General features: G+C 37.1%; 2 protein-coding genes across 2 annotated transcripts in view; one reads left to right on the top strand and one right to left on the bottom strand.

Annotated features, from left to right (window-relative positions):
* zbtb16a (zinc finger and BTB domain containing 16a) overlaps positions 1 to 4,760 on the top strand; it is a 95,854-nt gene extending 91,094 nt beyond the window's left edge. Inside the window, exon 7 of the mRNA XM_060891325.1 lies at positions 178 to 4,760. Coding sequence (XP_060747308.1) covers positions 178 to 407 — 230 coding nt within the window. The 3' untranslated portion in view covers positions 408 to 4,760. The remainder of the gene's footprint in view (positions 1 to 177) is intronic.
* Positions 4,761 to 10,135: 5,375 nt separating this feature from the next.
* htr3a (5-hydroxytryptamine (serotonin) receptor 3A) lies at positions 10,136 to 21,161 on the bottom strand. Its single transcript, XM_060891327.1, has 9 exons — positions 20,951 to 21,161; positions 17,760 to 17,923; positions 17,619 to 17,663; positions 17,402 to 17,511; positions 15,837 to 16,006; positions 15,371 to 15,531; positions 14,840 to 15,050; positions 13,422 to 13,652; positions 10,136 to 11,896 (listed from the first exon to the last, which is right to left on the bottom strand). The coding sequence occupies exons 1-9, from the start codon at positions 21,015 to 21,017 to the stop codon at positions 11,610 to 11,612; spliced, it is 1,446 nt and encodes a 481-aa protein (XP_060747310.1). The 5' UTR covers positions 21,018 to 21,161; the 3' UTR covers positions 10,136 to 11,609.
* Positions 21,162 to 22,555: the final 1,394 nt, after the last annotated feature.

Raw genomic sequence — 22,555 nt, 5'->3', positions numbered from 1 at the left:
ATTATTCCTCTGTTAATGCTCTGATTGCCCAGACCTTCACACAATGGGGTCTCATTTTCATTCTTTTACATTTTCTCTTCTTTATAGGTTTTATTATAGTTTTTGGCCAAACCTTTAAGTTTGACAGCAGTCTGTCCTTGGGCAATCTGACCACGTCTCGCATATTCCCCTTTGCAGGTGAGAAGCCTTTCGAGTGCAAGCTGTGCCACCAGCGCTCGAGGGACTACTCGGCCATGATCAAACATCTGCGCACCCACAACGGTGCCTCACCCTACCAGTGCACCATCTGCCTGGAGTATTGCCCCAGCTTGTCCACAATGCAGAAGCACATGAAGGGTCACAAGCCAGAGGACATCCCGCCAGACTGGAGGATCGAGAAAACCTATCTGTACCTGTGCTACGTGTAATTGAGGCTGAGCCCTGCATAGGGTTGGGTAGGGATTGGGATCCGGGGTGGTAGAGCAAAAGGATGGAATACACGGAGGAAGCAAAAAAGGGAGAGTGTTTACATTTTCGGCGGCAGGGCTGGGCAAGGCAAAGTCGAAAGACAGGACAAGGAACAAATGTACTTAAGTATGGTGGCGTTGTCATGTTGTAGTATTGTGTTCTGTTGTGTTGTGATGGTGTTGTGACTCAAACAGGAAGTCTGCTCTACTCACTAAGGATTCTGCTCTGTATCCGGCAGGGATCCTCAATATTGTGCCCTCTCATAATTAGAAGAATTCGAATAATTACTCCTGGTTATCCCCTGGTTAATAGCTGAGATCTGACCCCATTAACTTTAGACATACCAGGAGGTGTCGCTAGCACTTACATCTGCCAGGAAGATGTCTTCACATCTGATTTATAGTACAGCAGGTCATTGTCTGATGGTACAGTTTATGGATTTGTAAAGAGTCTTTTTATTGATGTACCACAGATCCTTGGTGGGTAGAGTTTTCTTGCTTGATTGACATTCATTAAGGGTTTATTGGCTGAACCAGCATACAAACCAGCTATTCACAATTGCCATTTCAGTTTTCTCAACATAATCTCTGTCTCTGCATCATAGCCTGTCATAGCTTCATTGCACATATTACGATGACAATTTCTGTTTGATTTTTTTTATTTTCCCCTTCTCATTCAACATAATCGAGTGCTACATTACACCATTTTTCTGCTGTATGTTTTCGTTTAATACTAACTGGACATTTTTTGCTTCATTTATTAATCATGTAGTTCCTTTTCACAAAGTACATGACAGGAAATCAGTTTAACACAAAATAATCAGCTTCTAAGCAGGATTCAGCAGTACATTACATTAAGGAGCGCACTAGAAATCTAATCAACTGTGTATATTCTGATATAGAGACCAAAATAATGACTAAAGCTGCTTTTGCCAGTGGCTTGGACACTAAAGGGCACTGTGATGTACAGGACTGGTCTCCACATATCTGAGAGAAAAGTGAAAGCAAATTTCACATATGGGAGCTATGAGGCCTGCCTGGTCTGTCCAGCCCAGAGGGCTACCATGAAAGAATAGATCAACTCTTTGTATGGTTTGTTCCTTTGCTATGTCTGTATTTCCTATTTTACCTTGATTTGTTAGCACATTGTGCTTGAATTACCTCGTATTTTTGTGACCTCATGTGCTTGTGTTTTTAATTTTTCCTCTGTTTCTTCTTTTGTGTGTGTGTATGTATATTTGATTACATGCACACGTTATGTCTGCCTGCTATGTTTTGCAGAGGAGATGTGAAAAATGATGTGCCACGGTAATGAGAGATTATTATTGTGTTATTGTTACCAAACTTGGTATTTTTTTTTAAACCCTGCTTGTTTAAGAGCTTGTGGGTTTGGTCTTTTTTTTTTTTTTTTTTTTTTTTTTTTGTAAGCTACCTCTAAGTTTTGTTTCTTTTTTCTGGCAAAAGCACATTTTTTGTGTTTTGACGTTTTAAATTACTGCAACTTTTCATCTCATGCTTTCCGTCTGTTGAGATTTGGAAGAGACATGTAAAGGGCAAGATTTGTTAATGATGGAAGAAGCAAGCGTTAATTTGCTCTGACCACCCACCTGTCCCACCTACCCCAAACCTTTTCTTTAAGAGCAGAGAAGAGATTTTGAAGCCTTACGCTTTGGGGTAAGAGTTGATCTATGAGGTATGAATGGAATCGATGGAGTGTAGTTCTTTAAAGTAAAAAAAAAAAAGCATTAAACTTGAAAATATGTGAATAGAATTGTAGTTTTGTAATGTGAAAAAAAAAAGATGGTTCACAAAGCCTGGACCACTAAGAACAGGTCATATGCAGCTGTGCATTGTGCGTTGGACAATTGGGACTGCAGGTGGTAATTGAGGATGAAAAAAGGAAAAAAATGATATCCTGTCGATCAACGTTTCTTTATATGAGTGTAGTCCTGAGCAAGAGCCAACAAAGGCCATTTGATATATAAAATTGTGATATTTTTGTATCGAGTGTTGGTCCCCTTTCCATTTGTTGAGGTTTCAGCAGGGCAAATATTTGTAGTTTTTGTTTTTTCTTTTTTCTTTCTTTTTTTTTTTTTTTTTTTTACATTGTTCTTCTCTGGTTGGACTTTTTTGCCTTGCTCCTCTTTGGTAATGTTGGAGATAAGTGTGTGAACGTTGTTGTGGTTCAGTGTTGCTTTTCTGGATGTCAATACATTGTAGGTGAAGGACTAAATCAGCCACAAATGTCTGCTTTGTAAGTATAACAAAAAAAAAACGAGAGAGAAATGTATTGTGATGCCAATGATCAATTAACACAAATCGTACTTACGATTTCAAACAATCAATGTTGCCAATATATATTTTTTTGTTACTTGAAGTGACTGATGAGGGGGCGGGCAGACGGTGGGGTTGGGTTGGGGGTTGAGTAATGTACCTGTCTTGTGTCTTGTAGTATTCTGGAAAACACTGTGAGTTTGGGGGAACTTTTGCCCCTTCTGAGATTTAAAGCAAGCCTAAGTAGCTCAATGTACGAGGCATAAAATATGGTGGATAAAAAAAGTGTTTCATATTGGGCAATTATAACAGATATTAAGCCACACACTAGTGTCACTGTCCTCTATACCTTCTTTTGTTTACTTCCCATGGAGTATGGGTGTATAAGTGTACGAGTGTGAGAGAGAGTAAGAGCCTGTTAGTGTTGAATACACTAATCAAATCTTAATGTTCTATGCCACTTTTCTCTCTATAAGATTAAAAGATATTGGCATTGATCTAGTTCTTCCCTCGATGTTACTCTGATGTTTCTGTAATATTTGTGCCTAAATGAAATTGTTCAAATTGTCCATCGATATCTGCTTCGTTTCTGTATTTTTCAAAACTTAATCGGTGTCTCTAGAGCTCCAGGGATGCCATTGTGATCACATTGTTGCTGCTTGTTGGTTAAAAAAAAAATTAACCATGTCCGTGTGGGAAAAGGTATTGGATCATTATAGGATCTGTTTTTTCATTAGGGACTAAATATCTGATTCTGCATAGCTATTGTATTTTGTATACAAAGATATAAAAAAAAAGGTAAACATTCGTTGGAATGAAATGTGCATTTATCTCAAGAGATTTTTTTTAAAGTCAAAAATGTTGGCACCGTTTCTTCAATCGTATTAATATCAGCAACAGGTTTTGCTGATTAAAGCTGATGATGGTGTCTTTTTTTTTGTACACTGATATTACTGCCCCAGCTTGACATCACTGTTGTATTGGTTCGAGTACTTATATTATCATCGTGTGCATAAAGAGACAGTGTCATCCTGGCATCCCTGGAGTTTGGCTCACTATGTTTGCGTGTGGTGTTTTAGCAAGAGTAGACATTTCACGCCGTGTTGCCATGCATGTGCCATTGAGGTCTAGGTGAAATTGTTGGAAGCACCAAGACCTTTTTTTTTTTTTTTTTTTTTTTTTTTTTAAATTAGCACTGAGGACCAATCGCCCTGTCGGACCAAGCGCAACAGAGCTTTTCTATGTAACAAAGTGTTTCTATAATTTACTCTGTATCTCTCTGACTGTCTGTCTCTTATTTGTCTCTATTGACACTCTCAAACCTAAGTGTGTGTGTGTGTCTCCCCCTCTCTCTCTCTCTCTCTCTCTCTCTCTCTCTCTCTCTCTCTCTCTCTCTCTCTCTCTCTCAATCTCTCTCTCACTCTCTAACCCCCATCTCCTACCTTTAGTGTATCCCATTTCCGGCTTATCTGTTGTTTTTTTTCCTTATTGTGACAGCACAAGTGCCAGTCCAGTTGCTTTGTACTAAAAGAAAATAGTGTTTTTATAATTATTTTGAATTGTTCTAGTTACGTCTACCTCAGCACCTAATCTTAGCCTAATCTTAGAAGGTGCCCAATTATTTTTTTTCTGTTGTCAATTGTAAAAAAATAAAATAAAATAAAAAATAGTAATTAATTTGCATTCTGCTTTGCAAAAGGTCCTTTTGTCTTTTTCCAGCCACCTGCTATTTTTGTAGCACTACTTTCTGGCAATTGTGCTACGGATATCGGCATCGGTTTCTGATGTAGTTTTTCTTTCCGTGTAGAATCAGACACATCTCTTTGTAACATTTCAGTGTTCTCTGATGGAGTGTGGAAAAAAATAAAAAAGAAATTAAAGAGATTTAATGCTGCAGGTTTTCTTCTCAATGTTGTTACTAAGTAAATCGTGTGCCTTTAATAGTGAGAGATTTTTTTTTACATAATACTAACGGTAGATGGTTTTGTAGTGATTTTTTTGTTTTTGTATTTTTATTTATGAGTCTCATCCAATAACAATGTTCAGTTGTATTCCTTAAATCTGCAGTTAGAAAAAAAATAAAAAGTGGACTTAAGTCTGTGTCGATTTTTATTTTCAATGTCTGTTACCTGTTTATTGAGTCTTATAGGTCTTAATATTATTTAACACAAGGTGCTGTATGATTAAGCTATGATGTGAGTTTATCTGACCAAAAAAGCTCAAATTCAATTCAAATGTATTTGTATAGCAGTTTTAACAATGGACATTGTCTCAAAGCTTTACAGAACATAAGAAACATAATACAAAAGTTTAATATTATACAAAGATTAATATAAAACAAAAATTCAATTAGACTTCTATTTAAATGTGTTTGTATTTATCCCCAATAAACAAGCCTGAGGTGATTGTGGTAAGGAAAAACTTCCTTAAATGGAAGTGGAAGAAACCTTGAGAGGAACCAGACTCAAAAGTGAACCTCATCCTCATTTGGGTGACACTGGAGGGTGTGATTATAAAAATATACAGTCTGACAATTGTGTATCGATGAGGAGGTTGTTGTCCTACGTGTAGACCACATGTCGTTGGCATCTCCTCTTAGAATGTCTGAATACTTCATGAAGCGGAGTCTAACTAGAGCTGGTACATCTCTGTAGATGTCTAAGTATCCTCACATGGTTGGCTTCATCTCACTGAAGATCCGAAATCTTCATGATACGGAACACAAGTGGAGCTGGTACAAGCTCTAGATACCTCGGGATGCCCTTTAACCCATCCAAAGTGCACACACACCGTGAACACACACCTGGAGCAGTGGGCAGCCATTTATGCTGCGGTGCCCGGGGAGCAGTTGGGGGGTTCGGTGCCTTGCTCGAGGGAACCTCAGTCATGGCCGGCCCGAGACTCGAACCCACAACCTTAGGGTTAGGAGTCAGACTCTCTTACCATTAGGCATGAATGTAGTAATGTAAGTAATATGTATTATGAAGCTCCACAGCAACAGATGTGTTCATGTGTGTAAGCATTAGTTTGGATATATGTAAATTTTCATTTAGGAAATGTTTCTTTTTAAAAAGAGTCCTCAGGATATGCACTTTGTACATACATGTAAAAAAAAAAAAAAGAAAACAGGGTGTATGTGGACATAAATAATGGGTACTAACTTATTCCATGGATTTAATAAATCCTTTTAATAAATATGATGTGTGTCATATAGATAAGAAAAAATAGATAATTCTTGGCAAATTGCTGTGGTGTCAGAGGAATAAAACTGCATGGGATAATACTTTGTTTTATTCCTGACAGTAATACAAGTGTTGATTATTTTCCTAGAGCAGCATGGCATGCTGTGTTTTATTCTTTGCATAGTATGTAGCAGTCTGTATTCCTTACATACTTATATTATGCAAAGAATAAAACACAGCGGTCATGCTGCTCTAGGAAAATAATCAACACTTGTATTACTGTCAGGAATAAAACAAAGTATTATCCCATGTCACAGTTTTAATGTAGGCTATGCATAAACATTGCCTTACATAATTTATTATTTGTCCTGAAATTCTGTTGGCCACGTTCGCCTCACACCTCCAGGGTTGGGGGTTCTATTCCCGCCTCCGCCTTGTGTGTGGAGTTTGCATGTTCTCCCCGTGCCTCGGGGGCTTCCTCCGGGTACTCCCGTTTCCTCCCCCGGTCCAAAGACATGCATGGTAGGTTGATTGGCATCTCTGGAAAATTGTCCGTAGTGTGTGATTGCGTGAGTGAATGTGAGTGTGTGTGTGCCCTGCAATGGGTTGGCACTCCGTCCATGGTGTATCCTGCCTTGATGCCCGATGATGCCTGAGATAGGCACAGGCTCCCCGTGACCCGAGGTAGCTCGGATAAGCGGTAGAAAATGAGTGAGTGAGAATTCTGTTGGCTGCGAATGTCAAGTCTATTTTCTTTAAGTGGATTTTTACATGCTTCTCGTCAATTTCACCGGTCTGTACAGGAGGAACGTGTACTAATGTTTGGTTTAGAGTTAGGTTTGAATTAAAGGCTGCTTAAACCTCATTTATAGAAGCAGTTTGTATTTGAGAGCCCTTCGTGGTCTCCTAGGTCAATTGCAATGACAAGTAAATTGCAATTAAATTGGTCTTGTCAAACCAAAATGATGTTTGAGTTGCTATTTAGAGAAAAGGGGTGGGGTTCAGGGCCAGAAAATGTAAACAGAAGCTTAAAAATAAAAAAAAAAACAGTAAACCTAGTTGCACAATAATATTTCAAATCAGTTTTTAGTATTTTTGGAATTGTTTGATTATGAAATAGAAGAAGACGTGTTTGAACATTACAAACTGATATTATATTACTCACAGTGTAGTATAACTCATAGTATAGTATGAGTTATAAATAATGAGTTATACATTTTTCTTCCAAGATTTTCTCCAGTATCTGAGGATATTATAATGATTTCATATGTTTCAAATTAAAGGCAAAAACACTCATTTCAGAACCACCTGCAGCTGTGTATGTCCAGTAAAATTAAAAAAGGAATAAAAACCTTGAGCTTGTGTCTCTTCCTGCAGTGGAAAAATACAGGATACCCTGGATAAGTGCTTTGCTTACTGAAGGGGAGTCGCACATGTACTGTAGCATTAGCTGTGCAGGACTTGCCATTACAGCCTGCTCTGATTACCATTTGGAGAGAAATAGCCTCAAACAAAAGAGCTCTCGTTCTCTCCAGAAAGCAGACGAGTAGAGCATACAAACCTAAGTTGCACAGAGCCAGAGAGCTTTCTGTGCTCTTTACATAGACGACTCAGAGGAATCATCTAAACAAACAACTACAAACCAGTACAATAATAAAACTGTCAGTGGGATTTGGTGCGTGTAACATACTCTGTGTAAGATTATGTACACAGCAGTGTGCATTTATTATTCAGTTAAAGTAGAATGAGGACATTTGTGGGCAATGGATGTGTTTTGTACAAGTAAAAGGTTTGAAAATGTAATTTACACCATAAGTCAGACATGTGAAATGTAAATTTCAGAGTAAAATGAAATTGTCATTTCTGTATTGTACTCTAGGTTCCTCTGCTTTGTACTGAAACAAAGATGGGTTGTTTAAAAGTAGAAAATGTCTCAGTGAGCATGTCTATGAGAGAGCTCAGGGCTAATTAACTCCTTTCTTTCTTCACACACAAAGCTGATTATATTTTGGTGTTAGATCAGTCTAATCACATTAAAGGTGCCTTCTTCTTTGAAATCTCACCATCATTCAGAAGCATTCTAGCTTGTACTCTGGGCTGCGACGAAGGTCATGTGAGCCTCCCCACCATGTGACAGAGGTCTGGGGTGAATTTGAATCTGCTGCTGAATGGTCTTTGTGTTCCAGCTAAGGGGGTCCCATCTTTTAGGTGCTCTCTGACCCACATATGATCTAATGGACAAGAGCGTGATGCGATGAATTGCGGACATGGTCTTGTCCAAATCCTTCTGATTGTGTTTGCCGCAAAGCCATGCCTGTAGGCTTCTGTGACTCAGCCTGGGGACATCTATTGACAAGTGAATTTATAAGACAAGCAATGTCCTGAAGGAACCTACTGAATCCATTTGTTCAGATGCTTGTTTTTTGGGGTGTTTTTTTTTTTTTTTTCAAATGCCAGCTGAATAAATCTTGCTTGCTAATTGGCTACACTTTATGTTGGACCTGTTCCTGTTCTTGATTGGTGTTCATTGCAAAACTACTAATCACTGTGTCCTGTTTCTTATTTCACCCCATGAGATTTATTCATGGATGCTTTCTGAAATGGCCTCAGACAATAGCAACCCAAAAGCAAGATCTTAGGCTTTTATAGCCCTCTAGTGGTGTTGAATGAGTATGACCTTCACTCCCAAATGGTTTCAGCAACAGAATTTTTACACTAAAGTATACGGTGCTCTATATAAACTGGATATATAGCAATAAGTATAGTATATCAAATTACTTACTGTTTCACAGCCCTGACTGATTGGATAATGGCTTGTGAATTGCAGAACGTGTGCTCCAACAGGCTGCCTAGACGATGTTTCATTGATTGTATTGCGATCAATGCTGCCATTGTCTGTCTAACTGATTTTTACTTTAATAATCTAGGGTGTCAGTGCCGTTTATCCAATCACAATAAGCCTCCTGGTGAGGTTACAAAAATCTTTACTATAAGTACATTTAGGGTTACTCCTAAGGCATCTAATAATACCTAACTTCCATATAATCAAGGAAAGGCCCGGTTAAAGACAGATTTTTCCCACTTAACGTAGTCAATCAACCAAAGCATGTCTTTAGTTTTGCACTAAAGCTACCTGGTTAATACAGCTAACAAATAAGAATTTCAAAGGAAATATCCAACGTCAAAGACATTACATTTTTGTTAAAATATTTGTAAGTTGTTTATTGGTCCTCTGTTTTTATTATTCATGTGAGAAGTTAGTGGTGATATGCAGTGCAGGTGTAATATGGGAGACACTGCTTGCTCCATTAAAACAACAAAGGTCAACGATCTTCGCTCCTAAAAACAAAAGAACAAGAGCTTTTCTCACTCACCGTTTTCCAGAGACATGTTATGTTATTAATGATAATCCAGTATAGAAGTAGAGGAGACAGAAAATATTGTAATCAAAGTATGTGAAGGTATTGCAGCTGTACAAAATAGTTGTGCTGAGCAACAACAGATATTTGGCTTGGCTGGTTAGTGATATATAAGATGACGAGAATGATGCCATTGATGGCAGTATTAGCAGGTCTGTCAGCAGAACATACAGAGAAGGAGGTGATTACTAAAGTGCTGCTAATAAAGTGTTACTAAAAGCGTGTTCAGGTAAAATAATGCAAGGGCTAATGCAGCACTTGTCTAGAGATCATAATTTGTAATTCCTAATCTCAAAAGGAAAAAAAGAAAATTCCCTCAACCCAGATTTTGTACTCAGGAACTCCTTAGCTAGAGTTAATTTGGGTTCAGCAAGTGACACTGAATCAACTTGCCTGCACACAGCATCAGTAGTAAACAAAGTATTATTTTTAAATGGGTTATGCTTTCTAACATATAGACATAATTCCTTGTTAAATCTATAACACTTATATAGCATTATATAGAGTTTGCTGGCTAACTTTTTGCTAACAAAAGATGAGCATGTAGGCATCTATGTTTTCCTCCACTTTGTAGAACAAATAGAGTGCCGTCATCCTGACATCCATAAGACGTACGCAGTATCAGCACCACCAAGAGCAGGTATTTGAACAGCACTGTAGTGTGATGTAAAAAAAACTAATACCCAAATTTAAATTAGACCAGCATGATGATGAAAACAAAATGTAAACATACCATTTTAAAAATCAACTCATTTTGATTGCAAAATTCATTTTGGTTGTTGATTTTATGTTAATTATAAAGAAGCCATTCATGTTCAATCAAATTTGCCTTTAATGCTAAACCTAAATCATTACACATTCTGACATTGTATAATACACAGTCATCTAAAAAAAAAAATTACAAAAACAGTCACAGAGCTAAAAACAGTCATGGCAGCCTTCCTGAAGCAAAGTCGCTTTCTTCCTCACCTTTGCTCGCTTTTAACACTGGCATCTGAGTCAGATCTAGAACTGAACTGTATGCTAGAAGTGAATCAAGTTATAATGTAGTTTCAGTTTGTTTTATTTAATTTACTGATAGCCATTATTACTGTTATATTCTTATTTTATGTAACTGTGTATGTACAAATGCTAGTATGGAGACAAAATATGTCTTCTGATTGTGAGTGTGTGTTTATTTAGAATTAAACTAGAATTGCAAGCTCTAAGCTTCTTTTACATTGAAGACACTAAACTTGTATTGGCTGATCTAGAAGATACATATGATGATATGTGTATGATCACGGGTATGTAAGACATTGAGATATTTTGGATATTATCTGCCATTATAATACAGCATTTGCACACTTTAAATACATGTGAAGACGACAGTGTCATTAAACTGATTAAGGCATACACAGAGAATGGAAATTATAATGCAACAGCAGGGTATGCATAACAAAATGACTCCATTCTGAATTGCTGTTGATGATAATAAAGCTCAAATTGTGATATTGTTAACAGTATCCATAAATATATCATTAATGTTATTTATTAACATTTTTAAAAAAAAATCACATTTCACATATAATCGTGTTTTTCCACTTGTGATTGTTATAAATTAAATTTTTTGAGACACATTTTCAAATCAAATTAAATTATATGAGAAAATCACACCTAAATTAATTGTGTGAGAAATCGACAATAACACATGCACTACATATAAAATTACATAAAAAGTAAATTAATCTTCACAGAATAAACCATGTGCTAGATGTAGAAAAAAACACACACAAACACACACAATTCAACAAAAAATAGATTTAAAAAAAGAATTGAAAAAGTGGAAATGTATTTAATGGAAATGAAATACATCATGCAAGAAATCAATTGTGGGAAAAAAATGTGACTTTTCTATAAGGAGGTTAAATTTTTTCAAAAAGTTACTTCAGATACAGCAATATTAGCTACAGATGCGAATGCTTCATCCTTTAATGTCTCTATCAATTTCTTTAATGCTTGTTCAGATCTTACACAAACTTGTACACATCCAAGCATTTTGTCAAACATATAAAGCGACATCAGCAGTTATATATTGCAACAAAAGCTGAAATTGTTGAGTGGCGCAGTGAGTCTCGACTGACACACCTTACTGTAATCATACTGCAGTGCTTGAACAGCTAGCAGTTCTGTTGTGGGACACCGATTGTGTCAAGTATATTTCAATTTTCCACAAATGTGTTAACTGCCAACACACAGCAACTGCTTTTAATAAGAGATACAGCATAAGGAAACATTTCTCTGCTCTTTCAGGCATACTGCCACACAGACCAGAGTGTGCCCAGGGTGATGGTATAGGCCAGCATGGCCAGCAGGTAGACTCTGAAAAGCAGCACATCCAGCACATAGCCTACCTGAAGCCACTCCTTTGCAATGTCTCGACAAGCCTGTCTCTTCTCCAGGTACTGCCGGATGGACGACACTTCATGTAGGATGTTGTCCATGACTGGTGGAGTGCTGTCCCGAGTGGGAAGTCCCATAATGAGATTCCTGTCTATATCTCTGGAGCTGTCACAGTGGTGATGGTTACAGCGCACTAGCAACAGAAAAAAGGTATACCATATGGCCAAAAGTTTATATTATTTATACTGTATATGCCTTGGTGCATAAATTGAGGTTCAGAGAGTTATGGTTTACCAAGATTGGTGTGGAAGAACTCAAGAGGACTGCACAGACCCCTGACCCCAATCCCACTGAATAACTTTGGTAATAGAACACAAACCTCATACCAGACCTTCGTGCCTGATATCAGTGCCCAACATCTTGTGCTTTTGTAACAGAATTATCACTAATACCCACAGACATGGTCCAAAATCTTCTCAAAGTAGAAAGTCTTCTCAAAGCCGTGGAGATTATAATAGCCGCAAAGAAAATTTATTTTTAACACCATCTTGTTATACTCTTTTCATCATTATTCTTTTTTTTTTTAATTCATTATTTTATTGCCAAATATCACTGAACATTTTACATGTGCTGGTATAAATTGGTTACCATAGCTAAGCAATCTGTTGTTCAACACTCGTTAGACCTGGTATAAGGAATTGTGGCTGGGGCTGATTTCTTTTTAGCCCATGAAAATAGATTCATGAAAATTAATGCAAATCATGATCAGTAAGTATAGTGTCAGGTAATCACAAAAATTTGATTTGGCTAAAAAATTTAACTTGATAGGATGAACCCAGGAGAGCCATGCATATCATCTAATATGGTGACCAGGTATTTACTTTACACCACTAAAGAAAAGCCTGGCTTGACTGGCTTGAGGCATGAGACATGAAATGCTAAAGCAATGTGGCTGTGGCTACATGCTCCAAGTGTTGATAGGTCTGTTCCCATACCAGTTGTATGCTCAAGAACCAGCTGTCCACTGTGTGTGAATTAGAGGGGTTGGCATTCCAAAGAAATAAGAGCAACTTGGTGCCCTAGGAAGCAGTAGAATGGGGTATGGTTGGAGGTGGTGTGTCAAAGAGAGTTTTGGCATATGCTGCTCATGGGAGGAATTGTGCCAAGTTCTCTTGGTTGTTGGAATAGAAAGTGCACTGGAAGTGCCTATCTACTTGGTCGATGGCTTATGGGAAATAGTCAGACTATATAATATCTCCTGTTATAATAATAACCCCTGTTTCTCATTGAAGCCTTGAAACTTTGACCCCGATCATTTCTGATATCGTCTGTGATTCCAAAGTACCTGAAGACATAGTGAAATTAGTTCTGTAGTCTGAAAAGCTGTAGGAAGTCTCGGGAGAAGTACTAGATGGAGGGATTTGTAAAATATAAGAGGGAGTACATAAGAATGTCATCATTTTATATGATGAGAAACCAGCATATCCCACAGGACATCATTAGTAAGGCATTGAAAGATTGCTTGCACCAAAGATAGCCCATGTAGCATTACATATTGTGTAACATATACATCTATTACACAATACATATATTGTGGTGATGAATTTATGATGCAGTTGGTTATACTATCAACACCAGCTCTAGTTAGACATAAAGTTCATTTTTTTTAATATTCAGTAAAAAACAACTTTTTGAAAGAATCTTTACTGCATACCCACCTGTGTTCATGTTATTTTCTCTGAAGCGTGAAAGGTCAGACTCATGTACTAGCAGAGAGCAAAACTTCTTGTTGCGGATGCAGAGAAGAATGGTGGCCTTCTCCAGCACCAGGTACTTGACCCACTGTGGCACATGCGTCTGCAGGTCTTGCTTATGCACCAGCCTCACAATCAGCACTGTCTCCGTGAGGCTGATCACCAGCAGGGCCATGCACACAATGAAGTACACACCTACCCGAAACACAGACAAACACAATAAACAAAACAGAATTATTGACAGTTTCTACTCTGTTATGTACTGTACGACACTTCTGTAACTATTAAAAATATATTTTTATTTTGACGAATAACATTCTGATAAAAATTGTAATTATTTCAAATTTGTTGTTTGTTTTTTTAACCATGCATAACATAAGGAAATGAGGTTGGAAAATGTACTAATAGATACTAATAGAAACTAAACTTTTCAATACTGTTGTATTATTATATAGAGTGTAGTTTGTCCTTGTGAAAAAAGTAATGTTCTGTGCCAGTCAGTGTTAATAAAGGAGGTGGGCCCTCTGTGCCTGTCAGTCCCAGTGAAGGAGGTGTAGCCTCTGTGTCTGTTAGTCCCAGTGAAGGAGGTGTAGCCTCTGTGTCTGTTAGTCCCAGTGAAGGAGGTGTAGCCTCTGTGTCTGTTAGTCCCAGTTAAGGAGGTGTAGCCTCTGTGTCTGTTAGTCCCAGTGAAGGAGGTTTAGTTTCTGTGTCTGTCAGTCCCAGTTAAGGAGGTGTAGCCTCTGTGTCTGTTAGTCCCAGTGAAGGAGGTTTAGTTTCTGTGTCTGTCAGTCCCAGTGAAGGAGGTGTAGCCTCTGTGTCTGTTAGTCCCAGTGAAGGAGGTTTAGTTTCTGTGTCTGTTAGTCCCAGTGAAGGAGGTTTAGTTTCTGTGTCTGTCAGTCCCAGTGAAGGAGGTGTAGCCTCTGTGTATGTCAGTCCCAGTGAAGGAGGTGTAGCCTCTATGCCCATCAGTCCCAATGAAGACGGTGTAGCCTCTGTGCTAGGAGTGTTTATGATATAGACTCTGTGCCTGTCAATCCCAGTTAAAGGACAAGTTCCTCATAATAAAGGCATGTCCTCTAAACCTGTCAGTCCCAATGAAGGAGGCATGGCCTATGTGCATATGAGTCCCATTATAGTCCTTGTACTTATAGAATTGATAGCTAATTTAAATGAGTAGCACAATGTGAAATGAGCAAACACATGGTGGCAATGTTCAAATAAACACAACACAGTTTGATTCAAACATTAGGACATTTTTCACTACACAATTCTTCATATAGTTTTCATGCAAATGACAGGCATTTTTCACTCTGTCATCGAGCTTCACAAAGCACTAGCATTTCATCCAGGCTTTTTTGCTCAAAACACAATGGACTATATACCAATAAGAGGGGTGCCAATGGCGGTGGCTGGCAGCGTGTCAGAGACTATGATGAGGAAGACGGAGTATCCCAGCAGCAGAGTGATCTTGAAGGATACTCTCTCTCCACTGTCAGGGGGAAGGTAGAAGCCCACTATATCCATCACCATCAAGAATATGCTGGGGAGAAGTAGATTGACGGTGTAGAACAGTGGTCTGCGGCGAATCACCACCTGAGGGTAGCAGCATGAGAAGCAATTTCCCAGTAATGTGGTGACAAAGATAGAAATGTAAAATTTTATTGCAATTGTTTAGCTAAATCTTTCTATCATTGATCAGGTATCTACAACATGTAACTCAAACACTGAAGCTAAAAAAAACACATTTCATTTAGCAAATAAAATGCTAAACTTTGGGAAACCTGTTCTTGTCTGATTGATTACATTTGGAGTAAGAAAAAATTTCAGTGCTAGTTAAAACATATTATGTTAGTAATGCTATTAACAGGTGTGGTGATAGTGAAGAGTGAACAGTGAGAGGAGATGATACACACGTGGAACTTCATTTCAGCATAGTGGTCATCGTTGTCCACACTGAAGGATTTGTAGTTGGATAGGACATACAGCAGCTCCCACTCTCCCTGGTTCATGAACACAGATTTGTCCTCTTTCACTTCCTGTGGGGTCCTCATTAGCGTGATGTTGATGTCATTAACTACAGGATGAGATATGCTAAAGGTCACTTCATTCAGACTGATCGCTGCTTCCTGGAGAGAGGTACAATGCTGACGGCTTTGCCGGTGCTCAATTAAATTGGTGTTACCTTGTTGTGAAAAATGTTATTATTCCCATAATAAAACGCTGAAAGTTCAAGGGGTTCCTCATTATAGAATTTCACAGTTTCATGTAAACCTGACTTCTGCTGTTGTATAACCTAATTAACCATATTACATAATTTCTCCAGAGAGACAGCACTTACTATTGTGGACTTATTGTGTAAGACAGGATAGGTAAACTTACTAGTGTGCAGCCAGCTCTGAAAAGTGAGGCTGCATTTCTGGACGTCAAAGGGGAAGTTGTAGATGTTGAGAGAGCAGGCTGTTACCACCTGAATGGGCTTGTAGTTCTGCACAAGTCCCTCATTGTTTACATACACATATGGGATGTCGGGAGACTTTCCAACATCTACACTGTAAGAATAAATCAATAAATAGTTAAATCCCCATAGGCATATTTAACAAAGGCTTGATAGCTAGACAAAAGTCCAGAGTTATAAAATTCTGTGCATTATTAAAATAGTAATTAAAATACAAGATACAACCATAGAAGCACAAGTTAAACTGTTGTCGCTGCTACAGACTAAAATTCTATTCAGTGGTGGCTGGACTAATTGCGATGGATCAAATAAAAATGGTCAAAAATTAAAAAATCTTAATGGTCAGGTATCTAGATGGCTAGATTTCACCCACAGTGAAACCTTTCAATATATATAGCACTATGCAAAAGTCTCAGGCACCCTTTTTTACTACAAAGTTTGTTAAAGGTGTTTATTTTATGACCTCTGAATTATTTTTACAACAAGAAAAATTGGAAAACATGTTTCCAGACTACTAACAGACGGCTTCTCAGACAAAAAAAAAGAAACATAATGAAAGCTGTTGGGTTTTACATAAAAAAGAAAGTCCAACATTCAGAGTCTCCTCTGAAAGAACTGTGGCAGATGCTCAGTAAAAATTACGGAGCTAATTTCCTTTTAAAACAAAGACAACTATTTAAAAAAGAAAAAACAGAAAAGCAAAGGATCCTCAAATATGGACTAAATATGGACTCATTCTTGTTTAATGCAGAAACATATGGTGCCTGAGCCTTTTTTTTTTAGCTTTTGCACAAACAAAAATAACATTTATGTTTCTAAAAGATTGTGACCATCACACTCATATAAGGTTATTCCCCAAACACTGCCACAAAGATGGAAATTTTAAAGAATGCCTTTTTATGTTGTAACATTAAGATTCTTTTCTTCATAGAAACTAAGAAGTCCAAACCTGCTTCAGTTATGACAATGCCCCTGGTCACAAAGTGAGGTCTATTAAGACATGGCTTGCTGGGCTGACAGTGGAAGAACTTGACTGGCCTGCACACAATGCAGGCTTTAAACCCATTCAAAACCTTTGGAATGAACTGAAATTCTGACTGCACACCAGGCCTCCTTACCAGACATCACTGCCTGATCTCACTAATGTTCTTGTGTCTGAATGATCACAAATCCCCATAGATTCTTTATTCCAGAATCTTGTGGAAAGCCTTCACAGAAGAGTGGAGGTTATTATAACAGCTTAGGGGGGCTATATCTGGAATGGTTTACTCAAAAAGAACATATGGATGTGATGGTCAAGTGTCCACAAAACTCTGGCTAGATAATGTATATCAATAGACCAGATCAATAGAATGGTCCAAGTGAAATATCTTTGAAGCTAATGTGCAATATACAATAGACATCCATCATCTTTCATTGTCTACTTGACAATTATCATGTAACGTGAAATCAACTACAGTTTAAAGTAAAGTATCAACTCAATACTCACAACTCATTGATGAGAATATCAGGTACCCAGATATTTGCGGAAGGTACCGAGATCTGACGGACTTCATCAAAATCCTCTGGATTCCACACAAGGAATTCGTCAATCCATTGCTTAACATGTAACAAATAATGACTGTTATTAGTATTATTAGTATTATCTGGATGGTTTGTAAATCCCATTCTTAAGTGTATGAGATTTGCATGTCACAACCTCCTACCTGCCTGTACCACACATACGTTGTCAAAACCTGGTTCTTCTCATCCTGAATTACATACACAGCAGAGATTTTTATACAGAAATGAACAAATATTAATCCTGCCTAATCATATTGTTTGCTGCAACTGTTTATTCTACTCACAACATTCAGGATTGAATAGACCATTAAGTCGATGGCCACCATGGTTGAGTCCCGCCAGTCTTTTACAGGTCGCACTCCTTTTTTATATCCAGCGCTTAAATACTCAGACAAACGCACTAAAGTTGCATTGGCAAACCGCCCAGGGTTACTGCCCTGCCTTTTCACTGAAAAGTGGGTTGGAGAATGAAAAGAATTTAAAATACAAACGTCTCATTAAGTGAATATTCACACTGTTTTAATCAATTTATTTAAATCACACCTTGAGCACAAGCATTATTTTTCACATGAGATTCTTCTACATTATTTATTAATTTGTAGATTACATTCTTTACATCATGTCTACCTTTTTCATGTGCAGTTGCAGGTTTACATGGATTTCATGTATTATTCACGTAATCAAATCAGAGTTTCTTTTTTAAAATATATAGATTTTTTCACCTAAACATACAAAATGTTCCTCACTCCCTGAAGTCCTTACACAGGAGACCTGAATCTAACTGTTGGAACCAGATTAGGTTTACAGTTACAGTAAATCTCTTTTATCATTTTTTTAAATGCAAATTCAATTTCAGTTTTGAACTAATAAATACTGGCAATTATTGTCTCATGTCTCTGGAGAAAAACACATTGTACTATATTTCCATATGACATATATAGATATACGACATAACACATTGTAATACACATTAGAAGAGATGGCAGGGATCCAAAATCCAAGATCAATATAAGGCCAATACCAGCAAAAATTGGTGGGATTGGATATCAGGGAAACAATGAACAATGTATATCTGATCATGTAACAAATGGAAAATAATTAAATTAGTTTTGGAAAAGGATTTGGATTTACACATATCTACATCTATCATTTGCAATGATTTATGTCTGTGATTTTGTTCAGGATTTTTGCGTTATAAATTGAAACAATACATTCACAGTTATGTTGCAGCTAACAGTATGGAAAACTGTTATTGTGGCATTACGGCCCAGTACAATTACCATTATTCCAACATATTGGATAATTATCTATATTGGAATCTAATCTTTTTTTGGCAAATTTGTAAAAAAAAAAAAAAAAAAAAAAAAAAAAATTAAAGAAAAAAATTAAAGAAAAGGAATGTGTAAAAATTCATATTATCCAATTTTACAAGTGGTGCTTTGTTGATGGCTACATTACACATTATAGCTGCATTTATCGTACCTTTTTTTATATCCTGGCAAAAAAAATCCATTTTATGTATTATGGCACTACAGCAGGGGTCACCAACGCGGTGCCCGCGGGCAACTGGTCGCCCGCAAGGAGCACTTAAGGCGCCCTTAAGAGGCATGTTCTAAAAAATAGCACTGGTCAAAATATAGTTCCGTCTAAAAAAATTTCTTGCTGTAGTTTTTGAATAAAAAATGCTTACCTTAATGTAGATTTTAAAATGACTATATTTAATTTCATTTCATTTCATTTAAAAAAAATGTAAACAAAAATGTTTTATGTATATAACAAACTTTGGCCTTTTCTGAAGTCAAATGTTAATATTGCGCGCACGTCACGTCCGACTCCTGACACAAGGAAGCGGTGCAGCAACAATGAGGAGTCAGTTGTGATTTACCCCCAAAAACATGGAAGAAAAGCGACAGAAAACATACCATTTTAATTGTATTTGGGAGGAAGAGTTCTTTTTTACGCCAGTCAAAGAAAAGTGTGTGTGTCTCATTTGCAGGACGACTGTTGCGACTGCAAAGCAGCACGATGTGGCAAGACACTTCAGTATGTGTCACAAAAGTTTCAATGCTATCTACCCACCCGGCAGCACATTAAGGACAGAAAAAGACGTTAAAATCCTTTCATGCAAGTGGACATGACATGCACTGCTGAGCAACTAAGTGCTCTGTTCAACTTGGATGCTGGACAGGTAAAGATCCTAACGTTGAAAAATGACCTTCACCTCAAAGCCCATCAGACTGCATCAAACTTTTGGTGCCTTGTGGACACAGAAAAATACAGTGGTGTATGCACAGCAGCTATGAAAGTTGCCTGCCTTTTTGGTTAAACCTATCTCTGTGAATCAGCCTTTTCTAAAATGAACTTTATCAAGAACAAACACAGAACACGCCTTACTGATGCACATTTACAAGACTCACTCAGACTTGCAGTGTCAAATTATTCACCAGATTACAGTACACTGGTGAGCAGAATGCAGTGCCAGGCTTCCCACTAACAGACATTTACAGACAAAGAAGAGATAACGTGTTCATTGAAAACACCATAACATTAAACTAAAAATGGTGCACAGAAACGTGAAAAATTGTTCAAAAAAAGACTAGATAACTTGAATAATGACATGAATAATGATTTCCTTGACATTACTTCCTGACTTTCAAATGTTGGAACAGATAAACATAAATAAATGTTGAATGTTTAAATATTCCTACCGTCATTGTTGTAAAAATCATTGTTAATAATTGTGGGGAATAATTAACATTGACATATGAGCAGTCTCTTCACCATATTATTATTATTATTATTATTATTATTATTATTATTATTATTAAAAAGTGATCTGTGCAATTTTGCTCTTGAGGAAGTTTGTATCAAACCGGTAGCCCTTCGTACTACTCAGTTCCCTTGAAGTAGCCCTCAGTCTTAAAAAGGTTGGTGACCCCTGCACTACACACTTAACACCTTCATCTAAACACAACATACTGTAAACACCAATTGATAAACATGTAGTATGTTATATATCTAGGTGGATGTTGCAGCTGTTAGTTCAGTACACAGAATTAACCATGTTTCAGTTACTATATATAATATACCAAATACAATTTGTTAAATTACTATGTTTATTAGTTTATTAAGAATGTTGTGGTTTAGTGCAACAAACTACATACACTCAGTAAAAAAGGGAGTAAACTGCATCACTCCATGCCACTGAGGTTGTACCACCATGTTTTTTATGCTTTATGTGTATCTATTACACAAGTAAATGTATGTTGTGTACTTTTAAAGTAACACTTTAAAAGGTACAGGACTAGTCTGTAAGTTCCAGTTGTGTACTTCACAATCAATTACTTTGAAATCACACTACCATATACAAGAGATACTGTTGAATCACTTTTTTTGATACTGTATCCTGTACATCAATATCTTCTCATACTATTAATTCACTAACGACAGAGAAATGTTAGTTGGTCGCACTCACCTGAGCAGGCTGTCACTGCGATGTGCACACACACACTGATCGCCGTCCATACCACTAAAGTCCTCATGCTGCCTTAAACTCCACCGTGGATCAGAACACTGTGGCACTGTGGGCTTATTGCAGGTTTATTTCAGGCAGGTTGCGGGGCTCTGATGCTCCTGAGGTTCCTAATGTCCTGAGTTTCAGTTTACCATCAGCACTCACTGCTGCAGCTCTTAACCCCACCTCCTTCACTTTCAGCCCTCATCCTAATCCTCATCCAGCTGAGCGGGTGGAGATCAGCTCCACACTGCTCATGCATTGTTTCAGAGCATTTTCCTCCACATTACGCATGGAAATTATTTCACTTAGTATTATAAATTCTGTAAAACATATGAAGGTGTCTCTTATCTGTAGTTGGAGGAGTGTAGATTTAAAATTCAATTAAAACATCAACGGATGGTATATTTACATTTTCTGGAACTTACTGAACCAAAATGTACATATTCAGTAATTTACCTTTTTTTAGCTTGTTCTGCAGAGAACGAAAACACCAAATGATGGATAAAAACTGTGTTCAACTGTGTAAAAAGTACCACAAAATATGGTGTGTCTAAAGCAACATATACCTTGAAAATATACATGCAAGAAAAGGTTCATACAGTAAAATCAACATTTGATGATTTATTATCTCCCCCAACCACCCCAAGTATCATTTCAGACCATAAATATATGTCCTCATTATGTGGATTTCTTTTTGGAAATGATTTTAGTTCATTGTGGCATCAATCAAAATATTTTGTCCCAAGCAGTGAGAGCTTGTGGGATCTGTCCAGATAAACCATAACAGACTATGTGGTATGTTAATTGTTTTAATTCACAGGAGTTTTCTTCTTTGTTTTGTTTTGGAAAATGCCAATTTCAGTGGATAAAAACAATATATATATATATATATATATATATATATATATATATATATATATATATATACTGTATATTAATATTAAAAATTTTAAAGTAGGTCTATTCATGAATTAGAAATATTTTGATCTATAGTAGAGATAAGATGGTAGAAAGAAGCAGATCTATTTATTTTTATTTAAAAAATAGCCTATTTAAAGTGAACTCAGCAGCTTAAACATAGAATTTTAAATATGTAGTGCTGTTGCTAATGATTTTTCCTTGACTGTCTGGCTGAATATCCATAACAGCCGCTCGTGACGATAACGGGGTCATATTTCTCAGCCGAGTTCAAACTATTTCCATGAGCACTTACTACATTAAACCGAGACACTATACTCTGCCCTGCCATGATGAGACTTCATTAGCTTTACATTAGTCAGCTAATTAGATTTGTGTCAGGAAAAAATTACCAGAAATTTGTTGAGGAATTGAATTATGCTTTTTTTTTCTTTCTGAGCAGCCAGTTCACATCCACTGTGTAATGAAGACTAACTGTGGTGACCTGCTTATGGCTGTGGTTTATTTTTCAGTAAGCACATGAGAGCTGGATATATGATACCCTTACTGTAAAATAAAATCAGATAATAAGCATTGTGAATTAATAAGATTGTGGTTATATATGTGAGAGAGGATGCATGTGGATGAATGTGATATACAGGTCAT

The sequence above is a fragment of the Tachysurus vachellii genome, chromosome 17 (assembly GCF_030014155.1).
Source record: "Tachysurus vachellii isolate PV-2020 chromosome 17, HZAU_Pvac_v1, whole genome shotgun sequence".
Taxonomy (NCBI): domain Eukaryota; kingdom Metazoa; phylum Chordata; class Actinopteri; order Siluriformes; family Bagridae; genus Tachysurus; species Tachysurus vachellii.
This window is presented reverse-complemented; position numbering and strand designations above follow the sequence as displayed.

Excerpts from the sequence above, each read along its gene's own strand:
- htr3a (XM_060891327.1), bottom strand. The coding sequence starts at position 21,017 with ATGAGGACTTTAGTGGTATGGACGGCGATCAGTGTGTGTGTGCACATC. Across the intron at positions 15,051-15,370 it reads ATGCTGAAATGAAGTTCCAC|GTGGTGATTCGCCGCAGACC; the intron begins GTGTGTATCATC and ends TGCTACCCTCAG. Across the intron at positions 13,653-14,839 it reads CATTGGCACCCCTCTTATTG|GTGTGTACTTCATTGTGTGC; the intron begins GTATATAGTCCA and ends TGTTTCGGGTAG.